This window comes from Bos indicus x Bos taurus, chromosome 17 (genome assembly GCF_003369695.1).
Source record: "Bos indicus x Bos taurus breed Angus x Brahman F1 hybrid chromosome 17, Bos_hybrid_MaternalHap_v2.0, whole genome shotgun sequence".
Lineage (NCBI taxonomy): Eukaryota > Metazoa > Chordata > Mammalia > Artiodactyla > Bovidae > Bos > Bos indicus x Bos taurus.
Window position 1 is genome coordinate 919373 of NC_040092.1, and position 19991 is coordinate 939363.

The 19991-nt window shown below is 64.9% G+C and overlaps 2 protein-coding genes across 9 annotated transcripts in view; one reads left to right on the top strand and one right to left on the bottom strand.

The window, feature by feature from the left end:
• PI4KA (phosphatidylinositol 4-kinase alpha) overlaps window positions 1-10582 on the top strand; it is a 59665-nt gene extending 49083 nt beyond the window's left edge. Inside the window, exons 34-55 of one of the 2 annotated variants that reach the window (XM_027566096.1) lie at window positions 116-267; window positions 353-460; window positions 537-664; window positions 1284-1403; window positions 1489-1568; window positions 1714-1907; window positions 2464-2554; window positions 2817-2984; window positions 3212-3265; window positions 4573-4693; window positions 4866-4995; window positions 5589-5659; window positions 6566-6638; window positions 6749-6819; window positions 7508-7617; window positions 7754-7858; window positions 7933-8058; window positions 8225-8345; window positions 8491-8650; window positions 9046-9135; window positions 9465-9548; window positions 10224-10582. In XM_027566096.1, coding sequence (XP_027421897.1) covers window positions 116-267; window positions 353-460; window positions 537-664; window positions 1284-1403; window positions 1489-1568; window positions 1714-1907; window positions 2464-2554; window positions 2817-2984; window positions 3212-3265; window positions 4573-4693; window positions 4866-4995; window positions 5589-5659; window positions 6566-6638; window positions 6749-6819; window positions 7508-7617; window positions 7754-7858; window positions 7933-8058; window positions 8225-8345; window positions 8491-8650; window positions 9046-9135; window positions 9465-9548; window positions 10224-10275 — 2409 coding nt within the window. In that variant the 3' untranslated portion in view covers window positions 10276-10582. The remainder of the gene's footprint in view (window positions 1-115; window positions 268-352; window positions 461-536; window positions 665-1283; window positions 1404-1488; window positions 1569-1713; window positions 1908-2463; window positions 2555-2816; window positions 2985-3211; window positions 3266-4572; window positions 4694-4865; window positions 4996-5588; window positions 5660-6565; window positions 6639-6748; window positions 6820-7507; window positions 7618-7753; window positions 7859-7932; window positions 8059-8224; window positions 8346-8490; window positions 8651-9045; window positions 9136-9464; window positions 9549-10223) is intronic. The other variant, XM_027566097.1, reaches the window with a different exon arrangement.
• TMEM191C (transmembrane protein 191C) lies at window positions 2598-16926 on the bottom strand. 7 transcript variants are annotated; one of them, XM_027566105.1, is made up of 10 exons: window positions 16429-16926; window positions 16203-16326; window positions 15775-15825; window positions 15539-15616; window positions 15368-15424; window positions 15185-15244; window positions 14991-15055; window positions 14826-14898; window positions 14511-14548; window positions 14153-14418 (listed from the first exon to the last, which is right to left on the bottom strand). In XM_027566105.1, exons 1-10 carry the CDS (start codon window positions 16581-16583, stop codon window positions 14214-14216), a joined length of 906 nt encoding a protein of 301 aa, XP_027421906.1. In that variant the 5' UTR covers window positions 16584-16926; the 3' UTR covers window positions 14153-14213. The 7 variants fall into 7 exon arrangements, with proteins under 7 accessions (XP_027421907.1, XP_027421903.1, XP_027421902.1 ...); XM_027566106.1 differs by lacking the exon at window positions 14153-14418 and adding an exon at window positions 2598-2742 and having other exon boundaries at window positions 14991-15244; XM_027566102.1 differs by lacking the exons at window positions 14153-14418; window positions 14991-15055 and adding exons at window positions 10904-12237; window positions 12878-13021 and having other exon boundaries at window positions 14511-14898.
• Between the last annotated feature and the right edge of the window lie 3065 nt (window positions 16927-19991).

Sequence of the window (19991 nt, forward strand, 5' to 3'; positions counted from 1 at the left end):
CGGGAGGGGGCGGTGCTGGCCCCCCTCTCCCCCAGACCCCCACCCCCTGCCTCGCAGACCCCACCTGCCGTCCAGCAGGCCCCACAGGCAGCGTGTTCCCCCCCACTCCGCCCAGTTCCTGGTACAGCGGTTTGAGATTGCCAAGTACTGCAGTTCCGACCAGGTGGAGATCTTCTGCAGCCTCCTGCAGCGCTCCCTGTCCCTGAGCATCGGGGGCACCGCGGGCAGCATGAACCGGCATGTGGCGGCCATCGGGCCCCGCTTCAAGTGAGGGCCGGGGCTCCCGGGGGGCCCGCAGGCAGGCCCTGAGCTAGGGCAGGGGAGACCGAGCACTGACCTGCCCCCGTTGTAGGCTGCTGACCCTCGGCCTGTCCCTGCTGCACGCGGACGTGCTGCCCAACGCCACCATCCGCAACGTGCTCCGCGAGAAGATCTACTCCACCGCCTTTGACTACTTCAGGTGCCCTCCGCCCCCGCCCCGGGCTGGGTCCCCCCGCCCTGCGCCTGCTCTCACCCTGGTCCCCACCCATCTGCAGCTGCCCGCCGAGGTTCCCGACCCAGGGGGAGAAGAGGCTGCGTGAGGACATCAGCGTGATGATCAAGTTCTGGACCGCAATGTTCTCAGACAAGAAGTACCTGACCGCCAGCCAGCTCGTTCCCCCAGGTACGCCGGCCTGCTCGCCCCTCCCCTGCTGCGCTCCGGGCCAAGAGTGCGGCCAGGACCCTCGGGCCAAGCGGACGCCTTTGGCCTAGCTTCCCAGCACCAGGCTGTCCATGGGCGCCCCGCACACCCATCAGTCCAGCCTGGGCTGAGGCCGGTGGGCCACGAGGCTCAAGGCATGGTCCATTGTCGCCTGGCGGGGCAGTCCTGTTGGGAGCGACTCTAACACAATTGTGGGAGCGACCCCGGGGTCAGGCCCTTGCCTGCAGCAGCTGGGGCCCCGGGGTCTCCGAGGCAGACCCACGCAGGCGGCCTGCCACAGGACAGGGGACGGCAGTCACAGCTAGTGTCCCAGTGGCTTCTGACTCCTCTCAGAGCAGGGCCCCCGTGTGGGAGCACACCTGGGGGCAGGTGCCCCATGGCTGCTGCGGGCGGAGCTCGCGCTGCTGTGCTTTGGGCTCGGGGAGCACCGCGCACTGTAGGAAGCGTGTGCTGCAGCTGTCCACCCGAGTTCCCAGGTGCCTGGCTCTCTGAAGTGTCTCCCCCGTCTGCGCCCCCGTGGCTGCCTCGTCCATGTGGAAGGTCCAGGTGCCTTGTTCTGGAATGCTGTGTCTGCCCGCAGACAACCAGGACACCCGGAGCAACCTGGACATCGCGGTCGGCTCTCGCCAGCAGGCCACGCAGGGCTGGATCAACACGTACCCGCTGTCCAGCGGCATGTCCACCATCTCCAAGAAATCGGGTCGGTGGGGCTTTTCCCCTGGGTCCCTTGGGTCCTCGGGGTCGTGGAGCGCCTCTGAGGGAGCCCTGTGTGCCCCCCGCCCCAGGCATGTCCAAGAAGACCAACCGGGGCTCCCAGCTGCACAAGTATTACATGAAGCGCCGGACGCTGCTGCTGTCACTGCTGGTGAGGCCCTGCGGGCCCGAGTGGGGCGGGCGCCGGGGCGCAGCCGTGTCCCTGTCTGTCCCGCTGCTGGTGAGGCCCCACCAGGCCCGAGAGGAGTGGGCGGCGGGGGCGCAGAGGCACAGCCTTGTCCTTGTCCGTCCCCCAGGCCACCGAGATCGAGCGCCTCATCACCTGGTACAACCCGCTGTCCGCCCCGGAGCTGGAGCTGGACCAGGCGGGGGAGAGCAGCGTGGCCAACTGGAGGTCCAAGTACATCAGCCTGAGCGAGAAGCAGTGGAAGGACAACGTGAACCTCGCCTGGAGCATCTCGCCCCACCTGGCCGTGCAGCTGCCAGCCAGGTGCGCTCCAGCACCCCGCCCGAGGCCAGCACCCCACAGCCCCAGGCCCGTCTTGTTCAACCAGGAAAGGGAACAGCTGCGGTGACTCCCAGGGGCAGCCTTGGGCAGCAGCGTCTGTGTTGTGAGCTCTCCCCGTGGCTCTGGCCGGCGGGAGCGGAGGGGGCTGAGTCCTTGCAGAACCCCGCCCCATGTGCCTGTGTTCGGGGTGCCTGTCTTCCCCTGAGCCCACGCTGCCTGCTCAGTGCTTCCTCTCACGGGCTCCATGTCCACGCAGGGCAGGACCACGGCCTGACTGCTCACCCGCGTGCTCCCACCTGCTGTGGTGCCCTCTGGCCCCCGGGCTGCTTGGGGCCTGGCCAAGGGAGGTGTGACCCTTGAAAGGGGACAGGCAGACCCGTCCTGCCCCAGGGCCCTCTGTCCCGGGTCACCGCTGGTCACACCGAACCCGCCAGAAGCCAGGGTACTCAGACGCTGCTAGGCGCGGGCCGTGTCCCTCAGTCCCAGGCTCCCCGGCCCTGTCCTCAGCGTCTGCCCCCCACACCCTCTGCACCCGTAGGTTCAAGAACACGGAGGCTATCGGCAACGAGGTGACACGTCTGGTGCGCTTGGACCCAGGAGCCGTTAGTGACGTCCCGGAAGCCATCAAGGTAGGGGGGCAGGCGGTGGGCCAGGGCAGGAACGCAGACTCTGAACCGCCTCCGGGGCACCTGGAGGAGCGTGGCCGAAGCCCTGAGCTCTGTGGGGCCTGAGTGTCGCTTTCCCGTGCTTCCCGCCCTCCGGACGAGGCGTTTACTGTAGAAAACGGCCGAGGTGCTTCGCCCAGGTTGAGGTTGTGCTGGTGGACAGAACATGTCAACTATCGTTAGGAACGCTTCTCAGGACCCCCCCTCGACTCCCTCCTCCCTCCAGTTCCTGGTCACCTGGCACACCATCGACGCCGACGCCCCCGAGCTCAGCCACGTGCTGTGCTGGGCGCCCGCGGACCCACCCACAGGCCTGTCCTACTTCTCCAGCATGTACCCGCCGCACCCCCTCACGGCGCAGTACGGGGTCAAGGTCCTGAGGTCCTTTCCGCCGGTGAGCCCCGCTGCCGGGTGGGCCTCAGGGCTGCCCCACTGCGGTGGGGCGGGGGGCACTCGGGGACACACCACGGGGGTGGGCCTCGGGGCTGCCCCACTGCGGTGGGGCGGGGGGCACTCAGGGACACACCATGGGGGCAGCCTGGTAGAGGATGAGGCTGGTCCAGGCAGTTGGGCTCCTGGGACCCCCGCCCTGGAGTCACAGCTGCACCCCGCCCCCCACAGGACGCCATCCTGTTCTACATTCCCCAGATTGTGCAGGCGCTCAGGTATGACAAGGTAAGTCTGCGCCAGCCCCAAGGGCCAGGCGGGCAGGGGCACAGAGCTAGGACCTGAGCCCGAACTCTCACCCCACTGCGTGTTCATCCAGCACCTGAGGCCCAGGCCTGCTGTGCAGGGTGGGCAGCCTGGCCCAGGAGCTGTCTTCTGGAAGGGGGTCTCGGCAGGCCCTGACTCCCATGCCCAGCTCTCCGTCTCCTGGGAGGAGAGGCCGGGTGTGCCAGTGAGCTGCGGCCACCCTGGCGTCCACGGGCTCAGAACCTCCACAGGCCTGGAAGCTGGATGTCTGGGGTCCAAGTGGGGCGGGCTGGCTCCCCAAGGCCCCCTCCTTGCCATGAGATGGGGTCACTGCCCTGTGTCTTTCCATGTCTGTGTCGCGATCTCTTCTGAGGACATGAGTCCGCTTGGATGAGGCCCCCACTGATCTCACATAACTTTACCAGCTCTTCAAAGGGCCATCTCCAGCCACCTCCAAACAGTGAGGGCCTTCAGCAAGCACAGGGCTTCAGCATGCGCACAGGGACAGGGCGGTTCAGCCACGAGCATGGGCACGCCCCGGAGGGGCCTGGGCAGATGGCACCCGTGGGGTGACCGCGGCCCGGAGCCCCACTGCCCCTGCCGTGCCCGGGGCCTCCCCAAGCCTGCGCCTGCGGGCACCATCAAGTGCCCTCTGGCCCCGGCCCAGGGCCCTCAGACCACCCCGTCCCAGCCAAGCCCCAGCCCTGCACTGGAGGTCGTGTGTTCACAGTTCAACTTCCGATCTGTTTGCTGAGTTAGAATTGGGTTTTTTGAAGTTTGACCTCTTTGGGAAGCCCACCCACTAAGTCGAGGACATCCGACCAGGGAATGCTTTACCAGACCGTGGGGGAGGAGCACCAGATGGGGGCAGAGACAGATGCGGGGAAGGAGAGGCTGCCCCCCAGAAGTCTTCCAGAAAGGCCAGCGCCTTCGTAACCTAGACTGGGGACTCACCCTGAGCTGGGCATGATGGGGGAGGAGAGGTCACGGGTGGGCAGGGGCCACGGTGCGCAATGACCAGCTTGTAGGGTTTTCTGGGACTGGCCGCCCCTGGGCAGCTCGCAGGGTGGCGGTGGAAGCCCGCCTGCCCACACCTCACGCTCGACAGCAGCAGAGCTGGGCTAGAGTCCGGGGAAGCGGGGGTGAGACTGCACGTGCCTGCACGAGTTGGGATGTGGTGGCTGGCCGGCAGGCTGACATACCGGCCCCGCGGCCTGGGACAGCTGCTCACAGCCAGCGTGGGGCCTCGCAGGGGGCTGGGCCAGGCTGACCGCAGCCTCGCCCTGTAGATGGGCTACGTGCGGGAGTACATCCTGTGGGCCGCCTCCCAGTCCCAGCTACTGGCACACCAGTTCATCTGGAACATGAAGACCAACATCTACGTGGACGAAGAAGGCCACCAGAAGGACCGTGAGTGCTGGCCCCGTGAGGGCCCCCGCCCAGCTCATCCCCTCCGCTCCCGCCTAGGTCCCTGGCCCTGCGGCTCCGTCCCACAGCTCCCTGGGTGGCCACCCTGCACGTCCTCTGGGTGGGGTCCACAGAGACGGCCCCAGGCCTGGGCTCAGCCACAGCGTCTCTGCAGCCGACATCGGTGACCTCCTGGAGCAGCTGGTGGAGGAGATCACAGGCTCCCTCTCCGGCCCGGCCAAGGACTTCTACCAGCGGGAGTTCGACTTTTTCAACAAGATCACCAACGTGTCGGCCATCATCAAGTAAGCGCACCTCCTCCAGGCCCCACGCGGGCGAGCTGCCCCGGAGGCGGTGTGCACACGGCCCCCATCCCCTGCCCCGTGGCCAGTGCTGCGGAGCAGCCAGCTGGGAGTCTGCCTGCCCGTCCCGGGCTCCCATGGGCCCGCAGGTGCACAGGAGGCACGTGTTAGTTTGGCGTCGGGCCTGAGGCCACTGCTCTGGAGGCTCCGAGGGGCCCAGCAGCGTTAAGCAGCCAGAGCCCGCAGCCGCCCTGGGGCCCTGTCTCGATTCATGTCCCTGGCGCAGCTTCACGCGGGGCAGACGCCGACCTCAGACGCTCTGGCCCCACGTTTGTACAGGACGGGCCCTGGGGTTGAGGAGCCTGGCCCCCTCTGCCCCGAGCTCCGGCTCCTGCCCAGTCACCCCGTCCTCGCCTGGCTGTCAGGGTGGGCTCCCTGGGCCGCCCTCTGCACGTGAGGGCGCAGTTCCACATCAGCCCCTCATCTTGGGGCATAGAGGTCTGGAGGCCGCCGGAGGCCACGCAGGGCAGCAGCCCTCAGAGAGCAGGGCCTGCCCCCGGAAGTGTGAAGGTCAGCGCCTGTGTCCTGGTCCCCAGGCCCTACCCCAAAGGCGACGAGAGGAAGAAGGCCTGCCTGTCGGCCTTGTCTGAAGTGAAGGTGCAGCCTGGTGAGCAGGGTGGAGCCCAGTGGGTAGGGGGTGTGCGGGCCCTGGGTGCCTGGCATCCTCCAGAACCTGCCCCGGCCGGCGGTCACTTGTGGGCCTGCTGGCTACAGTGGTTTTCTGAAGGCCAAGCCCTGTCCCCAGCAGCTGTGGTTCTAGAAGGTTCCCAAGCTCCAAGGTAGCAGAGGCAGTGGGCGTGGGAAGGGGCATCCGCAGTGTGCTGGGGCCCATGGGACAAGGGCCCGTGCCCCGCCCTGGTGCTGCTGGTTGGCAGGACGGAGCCCAGATGTCGCCGCGCAGCTCTCCATCATTCACTGCCGCGCTTGCTCTCTCTTCACACTCTGGCCCTGCCCGCGTGTCCAGGCCTGCTGCACGGTGTGCACCAGCCCCAGGGGGCCTCTCCCGACCATGCTGCGCCCCGCCCAGCCTCGGAGAGGACTCATCCCAGAGGCCCTGGGGAGCCAGCTGGCTGCAGGGCAGAGCAGAGCTGGGCTGTGTGAGCGAGGCTGGGCCGGTGAGGGAGGAGGCAGGGGACCACGTAGTCCTGGGGCCAGCGCCTCCGTCAGGACCCCACCTGGGGGGCTCTGGAACTGCAGCCCCAGACCAGGCTGGGGTGTGCTCTCGTCTTGACCTGTGCAGACAGGCTGAGCTGGGGCCAGGCGGGCGGGGCCGGGGCTCCCGTGTGTCCTGTAGTGGGGCAGCCAGGAAGCTGGGGTTCAGGTGTTCCCTTGGAGATGTGTCTCTGGGGGTGGCCCAGAGAAATAGCAGCCAGGGAGGGCGGGCCTCCAGGCCCCAGCACCACCCTGTCTGCCCGGGGCCGGCCTGCGTGCTGGATGGCGGCATGTCCTCCTGCGTCCCGCCCACGCCTGTGATGTCCCTCCCACGCCCGTGACGTCCCTCCGTCCCTTGCAGGCTGCTACCTGCCCAGCAACCCCGAGGCCATCGTGCTGGACATCGACTACAAGTCTGGGACGCCCATGCAGAGGTGCGACCCCCAGCTGCCCCTCGCAGGCCCCCTCCCCCGTCCCTCACGCCCCCTCCCCCGTCACCCGCGTCCCCTCCCCCATCACCTGCGCCCCCTCTCTCGTCTTCTAGTGCCGCCAAGGCCCCGTATCTGGCGAAGTTCAAGGTGAAACGTTGCGGGGTTAGTGAGCTTGAGAAGGAAGGTCAGTGCCTTGTCCCCTGTAGTCTGGGGTCCCTGTGAACACTGGTGGATCAGTGTGGCCCCTCGGCCGGGGTCAGTGGGCACACATGCAGTAACGGGCCCGGGAGGGCGGGTCTGCTTGGCCTCAGTGTGAGCGCCCACAGGCAGGCCGGCTTCCATGGCAGGAGTCGACCGTCTCCTGGTGCTGAGCCTGGAGTGTCGGGAGGCTCCGCTCCCTCCTGGCAGGGTCCTGCGCCTCCTCCCAGCACGGGGCCTGGTTGGTCCTCGGCCGTGGACTGTCAGTGCGGCCTCTGTCTCGGCCCGAGTCCCCGCTCTTCCGTCTCTGGGAAGGCACGACCGCTGGTCAGGGCCACGCTGACTCCACCAAGTGTCGTAGTCACACTCTGCAGTCCCCGTGGTGTGGGCTTGAGAGGACACCAGCCAGGGTGTGGCCCCGGCTCCTGCTGGGCACCCCTCACGGGGCCCAGCCCTGACAGGGCCCCCAGTCCTCGCTCCGGCGAGAGGGCGCTCTGTCTTCAGCTGTTCTCAGGAAGAAACACGGCCCTGTGGCCCCACCCGCTGACCCGGGTGTCTGCCAGGCCCCCATTAGCCCCCCTTGGGCTTTGCAGGCGTGATCCCTAAGGTTCTTGGGGTTCCTTCAGGCACGTGACCAGGGCGCCCCCAGACCCCCACAGGGCCTCTCCCCACAGGCCTGCGGTGCCGCTCAGACCCCGAGGAGGAGGGCAGCATGCAGGAGGCCGACGGCCAGAAGATCTCCTGGCAGGCGGCCATCTTCAAAGTGGGGGACGACTGCCGGCAGGTAGTGCCCCGCCGGGCAGGAGGGCGGTGCGGGCCGGCCGGGCCCCTCCGCGGCTCCCGGGCCTCCCAGCCTCACAGAAACGCGCGCCTCTGCTTCCCCGTGGCTGCCCACCACCACCCTCGTCTCCACCTCACAGGACATGCTGGCCCTGCAGATCATCGACCTCTTCAAAAACATCTTCCAGCTGGTCGGCCTGGACCTCTTCGTCTTCCCGTACCGGGTGGTGGCCACCGCCCCCGGGGTAAGTGTCCCGAGCAGAAGCCCGGCGGCCCCTCGGCCCGCCCCTCGGCCTGCAGCCTGGCCCTTCCTCCCTAGTGCGGCGTCATCGAGTGCATCCCCGACTGCACCTCCCGGGACCAGCTGGGCCGCCAGACCGACTTTGGCATGTACGACTACTTCACGCGCCAGTACGGGGACGAGTCCACACTGGCCTTCCAGCAGGTGGGCACCCGGCGTCATGGGTCCTCCGTCTGGGTCCGCCCGGGCAGCCATGACCTTCCTTGGGACCGGCAAAGCCCAGGGTGGGCCCCAGAAGGCCGACTTCTGGAGTGGGGGTCCGCCCCGCCCCCGAGCTGGTGCGCGGGCCCTGAGCCGCTGTCCTCCGCAGGCGCGCTACAACTTCATCCGCAGCATGGCCGCCTACAGCCTCCTCCTGTTCCTGCTGCAGATCAAGGACCGGCACAACGGCAACATCATGCTGGATAAGAAGGGCCACCTCATCCACATCGGTGGGCGGGGCGGGCGCGGGAGGGCGGGGCGGCAGGGGGCGGGGCTCTCCCTCCCTCATCCACGTGGGGGCGGGCCGGGGCCCGGAGGCGGGGCTCTCCCAGCCCGCAGCTGACCCCAGCACCGTGACTTTTCGGCGCTTTGCAGATTTCGGCTTCATGTTCGAAAGCTCCCCGGGCGGCAACCTCGGCTGGGAGCCGGACATCAAGCTGACGGACGAGATGGTGATGATCATGGGGGGCAAGATGGAGGCCACGCCCTTCAAGTGGTTCATGGAGATGTGTGTCCGTGGCTACCTGGCTGTGCGGTGAGCCTCGCGGTCCAGATGAGGGAGGGTGGGTCCCCTGCTGGGCCCACGCATCTAGGCTCCCCTCCCCTCAGGTCATCTCAGACCTTGCGGGGTGGGGGGTCGGGTTTGGGGTTTGGAGGGGCCTGTGCAGGAGGTCCGTGAGGCCTGGCTCCAGTCACATCTGCCACCTCTGCCGGAGCGCCTCACTCTGGGTGTTGGTGCCCCAACGTCTGCACCTGCCAGGCTCAGCCTTGCCTCCAATCAGTCCAAGTGCCCTCCTTGCCTTTCTTCCTGAGCCAGAGCCCGTGGTTTCCGACACCACGTGGCTAAGGCCACAGAGCAGTGTGGTGACACCCGGGCAGGGCCCATGCCCAGGCTGGACTCTGCTCACCTCCCTCCCCGCCTCTCCCCAGGCCCTACATGGACGCTGTGGTCTCTCTGGTCACTCTCATGCTGGACACGGGCCTGCCCTGCTTCCGTGGCCAGACAATCAAGCTCCTCAAGTAGGTCCTGGGCAGACACTGGGGTGGCTGTCCCCTGAGACAGGGCCTGTCACCCAGGCCAGGTGCTGCCCTGGGACGCCCAGACCGCCTGTGTACGAGGCGCCCTGGTTTCTGCGGCCATGGAGGGGATGTGCCTGCCACCCCCTGTTTCTTAGGGGACATTGAGGCCAAACCCCCTGCCCATCCTACCCCAGCTGCCGGTCCCATGGTCGGGAGCTGCTGGAAGGGGGCCCAAACCCTTGAGGCCAGCTGGGAACCGTGCCCCACAGGACGCCAGACTACATCCACGCGAGGAGGGCGGCAGCCCTGACGTGGCCCTTCCCCCACAGGCACAGGTTCAGCCCCAACATGACGGAGCGAGAGGCCGCGAACTTCATCCTGAAGGTCATTCAGAACTGCTTCCTCAGCAACAGGCAAGCCCCCGGCCCTGCCCTCGCCTCCCGTGTCCCCCACCCGGTGTTCAGGGGGCGCTGAGTAGGGCCACGCCTGGGCCAGGTGACCGGACGCACTGCCCTGAGACGCCCGGCCCGGCGGGGTGGGTGAGGAGCTTCGGGGGCTGCGGGGGCTGTGACCGGAGGGGCCCGGCCTCAGTGACACTCTGGGGGACAGGTTCCCGGGGCGGTGACAGTCGGAGGTGGCCTGGAGGTTTCCAGGTTGAATGACGGGGTGGCCCAAGGGGGTCGGAGAACCGGCATTAGTGCCCCAAGATTCAGGGCGTGCGGCCTGGGGGCGCCATGCGCTCCTGGTGGCCGGGAGCAGAGAGAGGGAGCGCTCGGCCCAGTGGGAGGGGTCTGGCAGGCAGCACGGGGTGTGATGGCTCTGCTCTGTGCAGGGCGGGGGCGCACAGACCCCCAGCCTGGGCTCAGCTCCTAGGACAGGAGGCAGCCAGCTGAGGAAAGGCGTCTACCCAAGCCCACGTTAGGCACCCACGAGCGAGGAGATGGGGAGAGCCCAGAGCTGCCAGGGAGGGAGCATGGGTCCCAGCGGGCGAGGCGCTGGTGGGGCAGAGGTCCGCGGTTGGGCCCTGAGCCTCCAGGGCAGCTCAGAGGGGTCGGCCCCTCACAGCACCCCTTGCCCTGTGCCCACAGGAGCCGGACCTACGACATGATCCAGTACTATCAGAACGACATCCCCTACTGAGGGCGGGGCGGCCGCAATCAAGCTCCGCAGGCGAGCAGGCCGCCGCTTCATCCGAGGACAAATGGGCTGGAGGTGCCCCTGCCAAGCCGGAGACGCACGGTCCCGGGTGCCGCCCGTGTGGCCAGAAGGACAATCAGAGCCGGTCTCTGTGTGGGCACGGGCTCTTCTGCACTGGACACATTTCCCCCCCCCGTCCTGTCTCAGAGGTACAGGGAGCACGTTCTTAGGCACAAAAATCAGAACAGTGGTATTTAACCAACGTGAGCAAAATAAAAACAAAAGCACCGCTGTGCTGGAACCTGGTTTACTCTGGGTCCTAAGTGCACGTTTAGCTGGGGGTGGGCAGCAAGGGGCTCAGGGCCGCCCCCGGCATCCCGACTGTGAGTGCACAGAGACGGCAGCACGGCGCCCGCGGAGCCAAAGCACCTGGGCTCTCCCTGCCGGCGTGGGGCCAGCGGCCGTCCCTTCCTGGCCTTGCCTCCGCCGTGTCCGTCTCCAGCATCTTCGGGTCGCTCTGCTCTGCAACCACACTGTCCTCCCACACTGACCCCCTGCCCCCACGGCTCCCATCCCACCCCCACGACCCTCCAAAGACCTGAAACTAAAGAAACGATAAAACACCTAGAAATGAGTCGCCCGAAAGGCTGGTACATAGCATGTGAGACAGAGGTGAAGGGAAGGCGCGTGGAGGAGAGGACATGCACCTGGAGAGGCATAAAGAAACGGGGAGCGGGCTGGGACCCCAGAGCTGGCACAGGATGCGCTCAGCTACAGGAAGACAGAGGCAGCGGGTGGGGAGGCAGGGGCTCTGCCAGGCGTGGGGCTAACCAGGAAGGGAGGCCATCACGGGCGGAGCAGCCACACGGACCAGGCACGTGTCCACGGGCTGAGCCCGCCCACTGGGAGGCAGGAGTTCTACACGTGGATGAAACGTGAGGCCCGATTACGTCGACAAGAGATGCTCTTAAATAGTCACAGACCTGATGCGAAAGGAGGGGAGGAGAGATTCCCCATCAGCACGCGCACGTGTGCTTCTGAAGGAAAACTTGACAGAATTCAGGGGAGAAATAGACTAACAGAGCTGGAGACTCGCAACACCCTTCTCTGCACAAGTAACGGGCAGGCAAGAAAGCCAGTGGGCAGAGGACAGCGGCACGCACCCGCCTGGCAGCAGGCAGCACGCCCCGCTCACCACCGCAGGCTGGTTCTGTGCAGCGGTGAGGAAGCAACGAGAGCTGGAGGAGCCCTCCACGTGTATAAGTTGGACGGTGGAGCCGGAACACCAGACAAAATACACGTAAAAGCTGAGATGACCTGAGGCAGAGGCTTTCAGGCTGTGTCTGGGGAGGTGGGTAGAGAGGAGTCCGTTCAAATAAGAAGCAAACCAGAATACAGGGTGTGACTTCCAGAAGCAGCCAATGGGAGACTGGGAGCGGTGGACGGGGAGACAGGAGGTACAGGATGAACACTCCGTAAAACAGATTCACTCGCTGCAGAACCGATGTCCACATCGCGTGGAAAGGAAGCCTGTCACATTGGCTTTAAAATGAAAGTCAGCTGAATGCCATGAACAAGATGGTGGCAATACGGCAAACTGTATATTTTTAAAAGTCAGAAATAAATGCTTTTAACAATGGTGGGTAGAAAGTCTAAACCAAAGAGCTGACAAGCAAATAGATCTCTTTAGAGACTGAAAATGAAATTTAAAGTGTTAAGGGCAATCAAGTTCCTCTTCCAATAACGCAGTTAACAAAAGACCAACCTGAGAGCCCCACGCCTCAGGGAGGGGCTCCACGCTCAGGAAGGGTGTGCTCAGAGCAGCACTTGCCTGACGCGAGTGCAAAAAAACCCGTCGTCCCCAAAGATGCCGCACTGACAGCTGCCCTCCTGGACCACTCTGTCGTCACCACCTCTGCTCAGCGCTGGGCCCTGGGCCCTCGCCAGGCTAGTCAGGGAAGGAAACTGCAAGAATCGGAAAGAGAAGCGACTCAGAAATGGCCTGTGCACACAAAAATCCAAAACAACCTGGGTCTATTCTACAGCCGAGGTTCAGGACACAGGTTAATACACAAAAGTCAACTGTGTATGTGCTCACAGCAACAAAAGGAATCAGAGTAGTTTCATTTACAGTCGCATCCCCAACACTGAGGTACAGCCAGAAAAAGAAGAAGCGAATGACATGAGTAGTTTGCAGGAAACGCCCCCCTCCGCCTTGATTATAAGGTAAATACAAATTAGAGCCACCCTGAAGTGCCCTTGCTCACCCATCAGACCCAGTGTGCACGAGGCAGCAAGGGGGTCCTATCCCCGTGGAGGGGGGCCTCTAACAGCCATTCAACCCCCCCAACCCCCGGCACCAGTGAGCCAGGGCGTCTTAAAATAGCAGGCATGTGGTCACCCCCTGGCTCACAACCCCACTCTGAGGAACTGATCTCACAGATTCTCTGGCAAAATACAAAAGACGTTTGCAGAAAGCTGCCCGCCGAGGACACGTGGGGACCCACCCCCGTCACCATGGTGGCTGCAGCGTAAGTGAAGAGAGAGGGCCTGGGGGCCGCTGCGCTCACCAGGAAGGGGGAGGGGTTCCACGCAGTCCACTTACTATGGGGAAGAAGAGTCCATCTTAAAAATCAAGTGTCTTCCACAGAAGTGGGGGAGACAGGGTGGAGGGCACGGGGGGAAAAGCTCGAGTTCCCTTGCCTTACAGATGTGACTTTGTAATTACAGAAAGTAGAGAATGCAATGCCTGAAAACAAAGCAGAAAAACCACCCCCATTAGGAAGGCTGTTACTAAAAAAGAAGCAAAGAACCCATCAAACGAAACTAGAGGATGTGGGGAAGCCAGCCCCCGCCTGCTCTGCTGCCGGGACACTGTTCAGCAGTTCCTCAAACAACTAAACAAGCACCCTTTGACCCAGCAAGTCCACTCCTAGGTAAATACCCGAAAGAAGCAAAGAAGCGAAAGCCAGCCCCAGCAGTGAGATCCAAGCGTCGTAACCACCGGGCACCGCTGAGGAAGTCCCTCGTTGCAGAATTACTCGCTGTAACCAGGGTGGGACAGCACACAGGGCCATCTGGGGGTGACCGTACACCAACAGTCACAGAAGGAGGAGGAGTTAGAACAGCACGGCCTCCAGACGCGAGAGTAACTTTTAGGACTCAACCCGCAATTCTTAAATTGTGCACAGAAGTACAAACACAAGTTTATCCCCAAAACACTACATGTGCAATTCAATCAATGAGAAAAGGATTGTTTAAAGACCAGAGCAAAAACACACGCATGTGTGCACAGGACGGACAAAAGTTTCACTACAAAAAAAAGTAAAACAGAGCAAGTGTTTGCCTCAGACGAAGTGAAACTCGAGTTCCCCCTCCATTAAGCAGGATATTTCACAGAAATAGACAAGGCTAAACAAGAGCGCAGTGAGGAACGCTCCGGGCCCCCGCCGCCCGGACGCTGGAGAGGCCGCGGACCAGGGGGAGGACGCCCGCGCCCCCAACAAGGGACCCACCGGGGACGAGGGTCGCCTTGGGACTGAGTAACCAGCGCGCGGACGCGGGACACGGAGCTCCGCGGGGACCCGCCGGCCAGCGCCGCAGGCTGGATTTGCCGGCGGCGAGAGCGGGTTGAGTCATGATTCCGACCCCTCCGGAGTGGGCGGACGGGCTGGGGGAACGGAGGGGTCGGACGGAACCGAGGGCAGGGCGGAGGGACCAAGGTCCACCCGGAGGCGGGGGGGCGGCGCCTCCTGGCGGGAGGACACAGGACATCCCTGCCCCGCGTCCCCGGGTTTCTCGCCGCCACCCCCAAGCCCCCTCCGCTCCCCTTTCCCTCTTCCATCACCCTCCCGTCTCCCCCCGCCCCACACACCCCCAGTCCGGCGCCCAGAAACCACTCCGGAAACTCGGGTGCGGGCGGCCGCGGCCGGCGTGATGCGCTAGGCGGGCAGCAGTCCGCGCGCACGCAGCTGCAGCAGCGGGGCCAGCGTGTAGCGCAGGCGGCGCAGGGCGGCGTCCGAGCCCGGGCGCGCAAGGCCGCGGCGCAGGGCCGAGGGCTTCACCAGTGCCAGGTAGAGCAGCGGCAGCGCCATGACGCCCAGCGGCAGCAGCAGCAGCGTCTGCAGCGCGCCCAGCGCCCACAGCCTGCGGACCGACCACGCACCGGCAGATGGGCGCTGGCGGCGCGGGGCGCGCCCCAGGCCCCAGCCCCGAGCCCGCTCCAGCCGCCCGCTCACCTGAAGCCCGCCGCACCCGCGCCGAACAGCCGCTTCTCCTACGGAGACAAGAGAACAGCTTCCTGCCGGACGCCGCGGACGGGGCGGGACCCTGGGGTGCGAGGCTCATGGGGGCGTGGCACCACGGGGTGGGCTCCCACGCGGGCGCGGTTCTTGAGTGGGCAGCCCCATGATGCTTGTGGTCCCCAGTGGGGTTGGTATGGCGAGGTGGGTCCCTGGTGGGGTCAGGGGGTCCCTGATGGGGTGGCCCCCCGTGTGCGGGGGGCGGCCCCGCGGGGCAGGTCTCGACTCCAGCCCGCCCCCGCCAGGGCTCACACAGTCCGCCTTGGCCACCTCTTCCATGAGCGAGCCCGCGCAGTCCTGCCCCCGGCGGGGCTGTGAGTCGCACCTGCCGGGAAAGGCAGCAGGATGGGCCCTTCGCCTGGCTCGCAGTCGCGCTCCCCCCCAACTCCCGACACCCGACAGTCTTAACCCCCTTACGGCTCCGGGCCGCCCCGCGAGCTGTCGAGTGCAGCCGCCGCCTCCATCACCTTCCCCTGCAACTCCTGGAGAGGGTGGTGGGAGTCAGGCCTCACACGCGGGAAGACTTGGGTAGGGCGGGGACAGGCCGCCGCGGCTCCGGGGAAGGGCGGAGCGGAGGCCGCGGCGGGGTCGGAGGCGGAGAGGGGCGGCACCTGCAAGACTCCGCTCTGTTCCTGGAAGCTGGCCCAGGCCTCCTCCATCCGCCGTGCGCTCTGACACGAGGGGAGCCCTGGTTAGACGGCGTAGGGGGGACTCGGCCCTCCCCACCGTCCTGCACCTGCCCAGCCTCACGCACACCCCAAACCGGCCCTCCCGAGACCCCGGCTCTACCGCACCTGCCGCAGGGCCTCCGCCTGCATGGTGTGCTTGGCCTCCACCAGCTCCAGTTGTTTCTTCCAGAGAATCCAGGGAGAGTCAGGCGCCAGGCGCTCCGCGAACGCGCCGCGCTTGACCCCGCCCTACCGCCCCGCCCACCCTCGCCCAAGGCCCCGCCCACGCCCGAGCACCTGCAGGGCCGCCAGTTGGGTCCCGAGCTGCTGCTCCGCCCGCTGCTGGCTCAGTTGCTCTCCTCCGTAGTAGAAGAGCTGGGGGTGGGGCTTGTGAGGGCCGGGCGGGAGGGGATGCTAGGGGCGGGGACTATCCTGGGAGGCGGGGCAGGGAGGGGCGGGGTAGGGCGAGGGCGGGGACTGGGGCGAGGCAGCCCCGGGGGAAGCGGGAGACAGAGGCCGTCTCCGGAAGGTACCTGGCTTGACAGCTCCTCCCACTGCTCCTGCAGCTGTCGGTTCTGCTGCTCCTGGACGGGGTCGAGGGGAAGATCCAGGCCTCTCCGAGGTCCCCGCCCCAGCGTAGGCCCCGCCCCCGCTGCTGGCTCCGCCCCATCTCAGGTCCCTCCCTCTCCACTGCCCCCACCCACCGAGGTCCCGCCACCGCCTACCCACTCGCAGGCTCCGCCCCGCAACAGGCCCCGCCCCACAAGGGCTCCGCCCCATTCTGTGTCCCTCCCCTCCACTGCCCCGCCCACCCGGAGATCTCGCCTAGCCTAGGTCCCGCCTTCTCGCGGCCCCGCCCCGTCCAAGGCCCCACCCCGCCCAGGCCCCTCCCTTTCCACTGCCCCGTCCATCTAGAGGTCCCGCCCCTCGCGGGCCCCGCCCCGCCAGGGCCCCGCCCCACCAGGTCCCGCTGGCGCTGCTCCGCGGCCTCCAGCAGCCCGCGCGCCCGGTCCGCGCGCTCCCGCGCCGCCTCGCGCGCCTCCCCACGCAGGGCCCGCGCCGCCTGGCTCCGCCGACGCTGCAGGCTGCGGAGGGGAAACTGAGGCTCCGCGGCCGAGGCCGCGTACACACGCCGCCCGCCCCCTCGCGGTGCCCACACGCCGGGCGGGGGGAGGAGCTGCCCGCACCCGCGCTCGCGCTCGCTCAGGTCCAGCAGGCGCGCGGTGAGGCTCTCGCTCTCGGCCTCCAGCCCGCGCACCAGCTCCTCCAGCTCCTGCTTCCGCAGCCGCCCGTCGCGGTTGTCCTTCTGCAGCTGCAGCAGCAGCTCCTGCGCCTCGGCCATGGCCTGGCTCTGCCCGCGGCCGCCGCCGGGCCCGCGTCACAATGGGCCGAGCGCGGAGCGCTTTGGAACCGCGCGCACCGCCGGATGCGCGCGTCTGAAGCGGAGGGTGAGGCCGGCACGTTCCCGCCCGCTGCCGGGGGCACTGTGGCCCGGGCAGCCTCTGGTGGGAAAGATGGGTTCCGTAAACAAGTTTCCTGTCTCTGGACTCAGTGATCCCCTCCTGGGAAAGCCAGAGAAAGACAAATGCCATATGCTGTCACAGGTGCAATCTAGGAAGTGACGCAAATGAACCTCTCATGAAGCACCTTCACGGAACACACCTGTAGTTGCCAAGGGCGACGAGTGGGGGAGGGAGGGATTGGGGGTTTGAGGTTAGCAGAGGTAAGCTGTTACAGGATGGATGAACAACGAGGTCCTACCGTATGGCACAGGGACCTATATTCACTATCCTTATACACCATCATGGAAAAGAATATGAAAAAGATTGTATATACATGTGTAACAGAGTCACTTTGCTGTACAGCAGAGATAAACAACACTGTAAGTCAACCACAGTAACATTTCTCTAAAAAGTTCCTCCTCCCGCTCCTTCTTGCCTGCACAAGCCCATCCTTGAGCCCCTTTCCCAGGGTCTTGTTCTTCAGGGTTCCAGGCTGTCCTTCCCCTGCCCCAGACGGAAAGCAGGACTGGTCTAAACCCATGGTGGCTTTTAGCTCCCTTGTAGGATCGCCTGGAAAATCCCATGGACGGAGGAGCCTGGCAGGCTGCAGTCCATGGGGTTGCAAAGAGTCCGACACGACTGAGCGACTTCCCTTTCACTTTTCACTTTCATGCATTGGAGAAGGAAATGGCAACCCACTCCAGTGTTCTTGCCTGGAGAATCCCAGGGACGGGGAACCTGGTGGGCTGCCGTCTATGGGGTCGCACAGAGTCGGACACGACTAAAGCGACTTAGCAGCAGCAGGATTCTGCCAGTGAGATTCAGGGGCAGATGTCAGCTGGATATGGGTTTCTGGCAGGTCTGCCCCACTATTAAGGCAGAGAGGCCCTGAGGTGGGTGTTGAGATGGGGAGGAACTGGGCACCACTGATGCTGCGCCCCACCCAGGGTCCTGCCCCCACCGCTCTGCCTGGTCAGCCGGGATGGAGCCTTGTCAGTCTGTGCTGGTGGAGGTGTTGGCGTGAGAGCCCCCGAAGCTCTGCACCTCAGGTTCTGCATCTGTCAGGTGGGGCTACCTCCCCCCACCCCACCCCAGGTTGCTTTTCTGCAACTTCCAAGCGTGAGCTAAAGGGCACCTTGACCCCTCCCCACCCCTGGTCTTTAGGAGGAGAGCCTCCACGGGGAAAGACTGGGGCAGACAAAGCCTCCGGGGAAATGCAAGCCACTGCCTGGGCCGTGGGGCCCGGGGGTGGCAGGAGCCATGGCAACAGACCCCCAGCCAGCGCTCCTGCCCTTTGCTCCCAGCAGACCTGAGGACGAAAACACCTGCCTGCCTTCCCACCCTGCCCGCTGGCCCGGCTCTGCCCCTCCCCCAAGGACTCAGGTTCAAGGTCCTCCTCTGGGGCCTCCCTGCCCACCCGGGGGCCCCCACCGAGGGGCACAGCCCAGGAAGAGGGTGGTGCAGGGCTCCCCACCCTATCTTCAGGACTGAGTCCGGCAGCTGCACGCTCAGTGCGCCGTCAGCTGAGGACTGTGTGGGATGCCAGGGGCTCAGTAAGTGTCTGATCAGAGAAAGAATTAGTGAATCAGCATAAAGCCCAGGCCTGTGGGGTTTTGTTTTTGTTGCCATATGTGAAACAGTTTTTGCCTGATGAGAGAGAAAAGGGGAATCCCCTGTGGTTAGGCCTCCATGCTATCATTGCCAGGGCTCAGGTTTGACTTCTAGTCGGGAACTAAGATCCTGCAAGTGACTCGAAAGTCGCTCAGTCGCATCCGACTCTGCGACCCCATGGGCTACACAGACCATGGAGTTCTCCAGGCCAGAATACTGGAGTGGCTAGCCTTTCCCTTCTCCAGAGGATCTTCCCAGCCCAGGGATCGAATCCAGGTCTTCCACACTGCAGGCAGATTCTTTACCAGCTGAGCCACAAGGGAAGCCCCCCTGTGAAACTAGTGGCACAGCAAAATAAAAAAGAGAAAGAGGATTTATACAAATCCTGATGTATCAAACAATGGAGACACAGAGTCCCCACGACGTGGGCCCACCGGCCAGCACCTGGCATGTCTCCCACTCCAGCCATGGGGCAGTCGCCTCAGTCCCGTAAACAGACCACGTGCTCTGAGGCCTCCGCTGCTGGCACAGGCTGTTCCCCACACGTGGGCGGCCCTGCCTGAGCGTATGGTCTGACCAGCTCCTCACAGCCCTTCGCCCACCTGTTTACCGGGGAGTCGTCCACTTACTGTGACTGTGATAAAGTCTGTGTCCCCATCAGGAAGGAGCCCTCAGAGCGCGTGGGACAGACACTGGCCTGATCTCTGCCCAAGTCCTGGGAGGCACCCCCAGGGCCTGGAAAGGCTGCCTGTAGCATCGTAAAGATGGAAGGTTCTGGGGGCCCCATTGCCAAACGAGTCCTGGTGTCTCAGGCTCCCGGTGGCCATGACCCAGCCCACACACGCCTCTGCCAGGGCCTGTGGCCAAGACAGCAGCACAGAGTGGATGGTGATGAAACCTTCTGGAAGGACAGGGGGGACGCGGGAGGAGCCTCGCCAGTTTCTCGGGGGTGGGGGGCGCACTGTGGGGGGTGACGCGACCCTATCCGTGCAGGGCAGTGGGGGCCTGCGCCCTGAGGCAGGAGAGCGGACACTAATCCTGTGAGCGGGGCCCACGCTGCGAGTGATGTCAACACAGACCGAGGGCTGCCTGGGCCCCTGCAGCCACACGTGGAGGCCTGTGTGCCCCTTGGGGTGAAGCGTGCCCCCCAGCATCTCAGAACGTGACTGTGTCTAGAGATGGATCTCTAGGGTGGGCCCTAACCCGGTCTGACCAGGGTCCTCCTTCAAAATTCCCCAGGAAAATGATGTCCAACCCACAATTCCACACCCAACCGAATGGTAATCATAAACTCTATGTCATTTAAACATTTTTTAACATTTTAAGTCTCAAAAACCTACTTCCCACGTGTGGTCAGGAAGGTCCTGGAGGAAATACACGTCACCCAAGGGAGAACACCTGGGAGCCAGAAGCCAGGACGGAGGATGCAGGACAGGGAGGCAGGACCTCAGCCCAACCTGTGCGGAACAGCAGGCTCGAGAATCGTGTCCGATTCTGTGGAAAACAGGCCCGGGAGGCGTTTCAGGGCGAAAAGGTGGAGAATTGAAAAAATACGATCATTATTAAGCCTCCAGAAAAATAAAAAGGGCCGATATACTCGCTGGCCCAGGAATAAACAAATGTGCGCAGTGATGGCC